Here is a 7,494-nt window from a genome sequence, read left to right as displayed (position 1 = left end):
TGATTGATGAAAAACACAAAGCTGCCCCCTCGATGCTGTACACGTCGCTGAAATCAAGATAAAAAACCCGCAAACCATTTTCCGCATTATTTTTCCGATGTGCTCGTCGCTCTTTTTTCGTACGTGCTTTAACTAAGGAACGTTTTTCATAATTCATGCGTTTTCCAGCGATTTCGATTTTAATTTATAGAAGAACTATACGGTGAATCGCGCAAAATCTGTATTTGCATAAACATGCCCTCTCGAGTGTTTTACGACCCGAGTATACACAGGCGCGCTTTTACTTATTTAACGAGAGCGACGTGGTATTACATATTCCAGCCATCGATTTCCGCATAACGCGCGACGTCCTCAAAAAGCCCGACTGTACAAACGAACGGTTCATCAAAAATTCACTCCCGCAGCCCTCGACTCTTTGAACGAAAAGACAAACTACATCGTTAAAAAGCTCAGTCGATAATAGCCGCATCAACGCCACCTGAACGCGTCTCGCGTCATCACTTCCTACTCGCAGGTAATCGCGATTAAAATTTCACGCGCTTTCTTTTCCCCGCCGTCGTCCTCCCATACGGGCTCGCTCGGCATGTACGTGAAACATTGCAGTCGCGTCGGTACCTGGCGATTGGTAGAGGCGACCGCAACGCAGTCACCCCCGGCTTTTTAATACACAGCCTCACCTGCGCGCTTCGTCAACGTCAGCGGGAAAACGGATTGATTCGTCAATCGATCGGCTGCGCGAACCCCCCGACAAAGAGTCGATTCAGCTCGTTGCTGCACGTCATTTTCTCTCTCTCTCTCTCTCTCTCTCTCTTTCTCTCTCTCTCTCTCTCTCTCTCTCTCTCTCTCTCGTTGCGTTGGCTGATATCGGGGAGTTTAACCGCGGAGATGTGGCGCCGAGCAACGCTCTGTTGTCACGAGGTATTGGCCTAATGTGGGAAAGGTTCTTTTTTGGCTTGGGTGATCGATGGCTGATGAGGGAAGTCGAACGAGCCGAGATGTCTTTGGGACGATTTTATCGGGTTTGGCGGGCATTTGAATTTAGAGTGATTCCATCGGCTGACGAGTGCAGTGGTGTGGATATGTTTTTCCATTAACTCCTCGATACTATATAAATTTATTACTTAGAGCTTGCACGCTCTCCTCAATAAAGTAAGGTGATCTCTATAAGAAAAGAAAATATTCTCCTCTGAAAAGATAAAAATAAAATAAATCCAACCGCGTACACGCGGCGCGTAACAATAGCTCACAGTTGAGGGTCGTTCGTCAAAACCAGCCTCGTCAAAATCCTGATACACCTGTGTACCATAGAGAGAGAGAGAGAGAGAGAGAGAGAGAGAGAGAGAGAGAGAGAGAGAGAGTCAGAGCATAGCCTCTCGCAGAAGAGATCAATAGGGCAAAAGCGAACATGCACATAGACAGAGAGAGAGAGAGAGAGAGAGAGAGAGAGAGAGAGAGAGCTGTTGGGCGAGCGCGTGTTCTCTTTTATGTCGCATCATCGAGCCATCAACTCGTCAAAGTCGGCGGCCTCACGTACGACAAAAGGCGGATCTCTCCTCGTCGTCGCGACATCGTCAATCCGAGAGCGGGAGCGCTTTTTTTCGTTTGTTTGCTCGCTTTTGATATGCACCGCGAAAAAATCATAGCAGCAGCGAGGGAGAGAGATAGAGACGGGCAGCTTTCAATACTCTTCCGATGTGGCAGATACTACTTTCTGCGTTGACTGATTGAGATTGACTCTTTATGGATTTCCTGCGGACGAGTTATTAGAGGCCTTTTTGAGGTTTCGGTCTCTTTGAGAGCTGCGCATCGCAGTCGCAAAAATTCGTATATAATAGTAAAAAAAATAGTATAATAATCGTCCTTGGGATTTTCCTCCTTTCTTATACGCGTGCGTCCCTGAGAAAATTACACATGCCCGCTACTATGACCCTGCCTCCGACTCACACACACAGAGAAAGAGCGCGCAAAGACAAAGGCCGGCTCTGTTAAATTGCATCGCCTCCTTCCCAGGATTCTTGGGACCTCGACTTTTTCCTCCTCGCTCTTTTTCTTCCAACGTCCCGCACTCTCTCTCACTCTCTCTCTCTCTCCTAGCCGCCGCCGCCGAGCACTTTAGATAATAAGGCCGACGTCGCTCTCTTCTTTCCTCTGCGAGCGCGAAAAGGGTAAATTGGGTATTCGTCGGAGGAATTATCCCTCTAATTTCTTTAGCGTCGCGGCGTCTCTCTTTTTGCCGGACCATAGCTCCTCTCGATTCGCTTGCTCGCAAGAGAGAGAGAGAGAGAGAGAGAGAGAGAGAGAGAGTGAGAGAGAGAGAGAGAGAGAGAGAGAGAGAGAGAGAAAGCTGAAAGCTACTACTGTAGCTCTTTTTCGCGAGAGGGCTGACGCTGCGAGTTAAGGCTCGGCCGAGAAGGGACGCGTGGGTGTTGTGTGTAACGCCAAATTTGCTTCTGAGAGAGACGGGGATGTGTGTGTGTGTGTGTGTGTGTATGTGGGCTAACGCGTGTCGTCGTACTATGCTTTTGTCCGTTATTTAAAGCCCTTTGAGGATGTCAAAGGGTCGTCGTGTGATAAACTCTTGGGAGAAATTAACTTTGCATGAGAGATGAGAGCTTTTTTTTGGGTGATTATTGTTTGGGAGTTTACTGTGAAGTAGGCTGTGTGAAGCTTTTATTTATGAAAAGTATAAATTTGCTTGTACTTTGTATACAGCGTGTTTCTTTATGATTCTGGAGAGAGCTGGAAGCCCTCTAAATTCACGTTTGCTTCCGCGTTTTTGGACGGAAAATGCGGGTTATATAGTAAATTCGCGTTTTAATTACGTTTTAATGTATGACGAGTGATTGAAATATACAACATTTAGACGAGTGTTTCTTGTTGTTGATCCTAAATATCTGTATCTGGGTTTTTTTAAATCAGATTTTGGTTATAAGGAATACTCTAGTGAGGTCTGTGATGAGATCAAGTTTATTGATGAATTATTGAAAGTATACATTTGCAAGTGTAATTATATAATTAGAGATGGCTGTAATAGGACTCGTGCACCACAAGATCTTTTGTAACTTGTTGTACGTTATGGCAGCCTGAAAAATGTTTGCAAAAGCTTGTAGGTATATATAGTTGTATTGATTTCATTACTGACTCAAGTATATACCTGTCAAAGCCAAAGTTTCAATGATTTCCTGACGCATTATTTCAAGAACAGCCCGAGCACCTTTTTCGCCTCCGCAAGCTAAGCCCCACAGCATAGGCCTTCCTACAAAAACCTGTAAAAGCAATCGAGATAGTTTTACCCGTGTTTATTTCTGTTTTATTTTCGGTTCTCACCATTCTAGCACCTAATGCTAATGCCTAGAAAACATCTATTCCTTGCCTAACTCCACCATCCAGATACACTTCCAATTTGTTTCCAACGGCTTTTACAATTTCTGGAAGAACTTCTATCTGCGATATTTAAAAAATTGTGTTTATCTATTAGTTTTTAAAATACTCAAAATATTCGTATTGATACATAATTATTTGTTTACCGTCGCAGGTAATCCGTCAAGTTGTCGTGCACCATGATTAGAAACGAGAATCGCACTTGCTCCATGTTTCGCTGCTAATAAAGCGTCTTCTGATGTCATTATGCCTTTCAGAATAATCGGAAGTTTTGTCACGCTGCAAACAATAACTTATGGATTCGTTTTTGATCTCGTTTTCGGCAAAAAGTTGTACGAAATTTTGAAGACAACCTTTTTATCCAGTCAATTACTTCCCACGTCAAGGAATCATCGATCAGTTTCAGTATATGCTCTAAATCGTCCAAATTTTCATCAAAATTTTTAAAGCGTATATAATCGCCAAAAATTGCATTCCTGAATAAATTATAAAATATTTGTTTTCATAGTAAATAACTTTTTTTAGTTTGAAAAATTACTTTACTTCTGTTTTGCAGCAGCTCTGGAGTTGTCAACTTTGTATTTAGGAATTATAGGATAATCAACCGTCATGACTATCGCTTTGAATCCCGCTTTCTCTGCTTTTCTTATGCAATGTAGAGTACAATCCCGATCTTTCTGCACTGACATTTGGAGCCACTTCATTGCTTGCGGTGTAGCTCTTGCAACGTCTTCAATACTGGTATCAGAAAAACTTGAAAGTATGAAAATAGTTTTTGCAGCTTCAACGGCTGAAACATTTTTATAGCCACAAAACGTAAACTTAATACAAGATATAAAATGGTTGTGTATATTAATTGCTTTGTCTACCTTTGGCATTTGCACATTCTCCATCGGGATGTGCTAACGTTTGCTGTCCGGTTGGAGATACACCCAGTGGCATTGATATTTCTTCTCCTAGTATGGTGACACTTGTATCGATTTTAGATATATTTCTCAACACCCGAGGTCGTATATACGAATTCTGATTAATAATTGAGATATAAATTCAATAATTTGTATAAATAATTTCTTACGTGAAATTATTATGTGCCATAAATACCTTTTAAATGCTTCCTTGTTCAGATTCAAAGTAAATCCATCACCTGCTCCTTTCGAGTAATAATTACTTGCACTTGGCGATAAAATATTAAACGCGCGTTTTTCAAAATCGTGCACTCTGGTTAAATTATTCATGTTTGGATTTACTTATTTATATGCGACCGCGATTTAAATACACAAAACGATGCATGAAATGTGCTACGGTAGGAAAGTATTTTGGAAATTAACCAAGATTTTAATCGTTCATAGCAATAAGTCAAACTGATAACATTTTAATCGAATCAATAAATTAACGAGTGGGATTAAATATTTAAACAAAGATAAGACACGCGAGAAAGATAATGCTTATCAAATATTTTTATAAAAAAACTTTATTCATTCACTAAATGCATTCGATCATAAATGACTGTAACTGTAATACGACTCGTGAACTACTGAATCTTTTCCGACTTGCTGTACGTTTGAACAACCTAAAATTGACATCGATTAAGCATATAAAAATAATGAGTATTATTAATACCGTAATTCAAAGTTATAACATACCAGTTAGGGCAAAAGTTTCAGAGACTTCTCGACGCATGGTTTCAAGAACAGCTCGAACACCTTCTTCACCTCCACAGGCCAAACCCCACAACATCGGTCTGCCAATAAATACCTGTAGAATTATTTTATAAGATTTCGTTCAACATGCTTTTGTTTGATCAAGTCTTTTACCATTCTAGCTCCTAGGGCTAAAGCTTTGAAGACGTCTGTTCCTTGCCTTATTCCACCATCCAAATAAACCTCTAGTTTATCTTGTACCGCATTTACGATGTCAGGAAGAGCTTCTATCTAATATAGAATACGTTCTTGTATAAACTAATACATTCTTAAAGGTTATGACAGTAAGCTTTTGCATACCGTTGCAGGTGATCCATCTAATTGTCGAGCACCATGATTAGAAACTATGATGGCACTCGCTCCGTGATTCGCTGCCAAAACGGCGTCTTCTGCTGTCAAAATACCTTTCAAGACTATCGGCAAATGTGTAACGCTACGTACATAAATAAACATGCTCATTAAGATATGTCTTCAAAACTGGAAATAGTTCATGCAATTTATATAAAAACCTTTTTATCCATCCCACAGCTTCCCAAGTCAAGGAGTCGTCGATGCTTTGCCTTACACACTGATCAAAGTTATCCAAACCTTTTCCTGATGTTTTGGTAAGAAAGTAGTCTTCGTAAACAGCGTTTCTTAAAGAATAGTACATTTATTTAATAATTTTTATTAGTTGTACTCATGCAAATTATTTTGACAGACAGCACCTCACATCTGACGAAGCATTATTTGATTTACTGATTTTAGATTTTAAAATTATAGGATTGTCAACCGTCATCACAATCGCCTTGAAGCCTGCTTGTTCTGCTCTTCGGATACAATGAAGTATGCAATCGCGATCTTTTAAAACTGTCGTCTGAAACCATTTTACCGCGTTTGGAGCAGCCTTTCCCACGTCTTGGATAGTAGTATTCGAATAGGTGGAGAGAATGAATATCGTATTCGCAGCTTCAGCAGCTAAAATGCACGATTGTCTGATTAAAAGATTAATCGCAATAAATACACGCAAAATAACATCTTTCTTACCTCTGGCATTGGCAGATTCTCCATCTGGATGGGCTAGTTTTTGTTTAGCTGTCGGAGATACACCTACTGGCATCGATATTTTCTCACCGAGTATAGTAGTGCTGATATCTCGCTTCGACACATTTCTCAATACTCGAGGTCGTATGCGGAGCCTAAAATTTCGTTTCGTGACATTCCAGCAACATCAAAAGTAGTTAAAAATACAATGTTACCTTTTAAATGCTTCTCTGTTCTGTTTCAACGTGATTCCTTCACCCGCACCGTACGCGTAATAATCCCTGGTACTGGGTTTCAAAATACTGAGCGCGTGATTTTCAAAATCCTGAACTTTCGTAAAATTATCCATTTCTGAACCGTCAAAGCATAGGAGCGAACGAAAACTAGTTTACTAAAAATCTTGCGCTCCTGCTTCCAGCTCAATTATAACTGCCACAGTCGCACACGTCTGCAACGCGAGCAGCGAGACGAGTCAGCAATAAGAGACGAGCAGCTGAGTCATACTGCGATGCAGGCGCTTCGAAAGCATAGTAAACGTTAGCTCAGTGGTTAGAGCACGGGCCTTTGGCTCTCGGGTCCGCGAGTTCGAGTCCCGTCGTCTACTTTTTCGCTTTCGACTCTGTCTCCTCTCTGTTCGTAACATTCCATGATGAAAACGGCCCGCAGTCATTGATATAAACAGCGAACATAATGGTATAATAAAGCAATAAAAGATAAGACGCTCGATAATCTCGGGCCTCTAGATATATAACTATACACCGATAGTAAATAATTCATTCGACAGAATTCCAGCGCTATCTCGCTGACCTCGCGCACGCGCTAAAAAAAGAAAGACCGTATAGCATAAAAGTCCGAGCGTCAGTCGTCGCGGATGAAAAATGCAGAGGACAAAAGCGTCGAGCTTGCAAGAAGCTCGGAATAAGTCAAGTCGCGCATACATGTATAGTAGTATGAGCCGAGAACACTGCGAAGCTCGCGGAATTAAAGCCGTGTGACGTCAGAAGGTGGCAAGGGGGCGGCCATCTTGCGTGGTAACAACGAGACCAAGCCTGCGCCACTCATTGCCCACCAACTGCACCCGCGCCCGTGCTACGAGCCGCTCTCTCGACACCTTGCGTCTCGACCTCGCTCGAGCTTTCGCCTCGCTCCTTTGTTTCTCGCTGCAAGCTCTTCCTCTCTCTCGAGGAGTCAGCAAACATCTGCATGCCTCACGACTCTGTGCACGTGTATACCTGTAGAGAGAACGGCTGGAGGAAAAGGAGTAGACGAGCGCTTTGTGTGTCGAGAGCCCTGACAGAACGAGGAATTTCACAGAAGCGTTGATGGATAAAAACGTTTTATAAATTTCTTTCGAAATTTTCAATCGGAAACCCGGAAAAAAGCTACTCGA

General features: G+C 41.9%; 2 protein-coding genes across 2 annotated transcripts; both read right to left on the bottom strand.

Annotated features, from left to right (window-relative positions):
* Positions 1 to 2,949: 2,949 nt before the first annotated feature.
* LOC100124154 (peroxisomal (S)-2-hydroxy-acid oxidase-like) lies at positions 2,950 to 6,747 on the bottom strand. Its single transcript, XM_008209372.4, has 14 exons — positions 6,320 to 6,747; positions 6,108 to 6,259; positions 5,789 to 6,038; positions 5,591 to 5,716; positions 5,382 to 5,514; positions 5,196 to 5,312; positions 5,025 to 5,136; positions 4,483 to 4,951; positions 4,251 to 4,404; positions 3,925 to 4,171; positions 3,528 to 3,857; positions 3,328 to 3,444; positions 3,155 to 3,266; positions 2,950 to 3,083 (listed from the first exon to the last, which is right to left on the bottom strand). Exons 1-8 carry the CDS (start codon positions 6,451 to 6,453, stop codon positions 4,878 to 4,880), a joined length of 1,098 nt encoding a protein of 365 aa, XP_008207594.1. The 5' UTR covers positions 6,454 to 6,747; the 3' UTR covers positions 2,950 to 3,083; positions 3,155 to 3,266; positions 3,328 to 3,444; positions 3,528 to 3,857; positions 3,925 to 4,171; positions 4,251 to 4,404; positions 4,483 to 4,877.
* Positions 3,016 to 4,323, bottom strand: LOC103316313 (hydroxyacid oxidase 1-like). The gene is made up of 7 exons (XM_032600651.1): positions 4,251 to 4,323; positions 3,925 to 4,171; positions 3,735 to 3,857; positions 3,528 to 3,660; positions 3,361 to 3,444; positions 3,155 to 3,266; positions 3,016 to 3,083 (listed from the first exon to the last, which is right to left on the bottom strand). Exons 1-7 carry the CDS (start codon positions 4,321 to 4,323, stop codon positions 3,016 to 3,018), a joined length of 840 nt encoding a protein of 279 aa, XP_032456542.1.
* Positions 6,748 to 7,494: the final 747 nt, after the last annotated feature.

This window comes from Nasonia vitripennis, chromosome 5 (genome assembly GCF_009193385.2).
Source record: "Nasonia vitripennis strain AsymCx chromosome 5, Nvit_psr_1.1, whole genome shotgun sequence".
NCBI classification, from domain to species: Eukaryota; Metazoa; Arthropoda; class Insecta; order Hymenoptera; family Pteromalidae; genus Nasonia; species Nasonia vitripennis.
The sequence above is the reverse complement of the archived record's forward strand: the minus strand, read 5'-3'. Positions and strand labels throughout refer to the sequence as shown.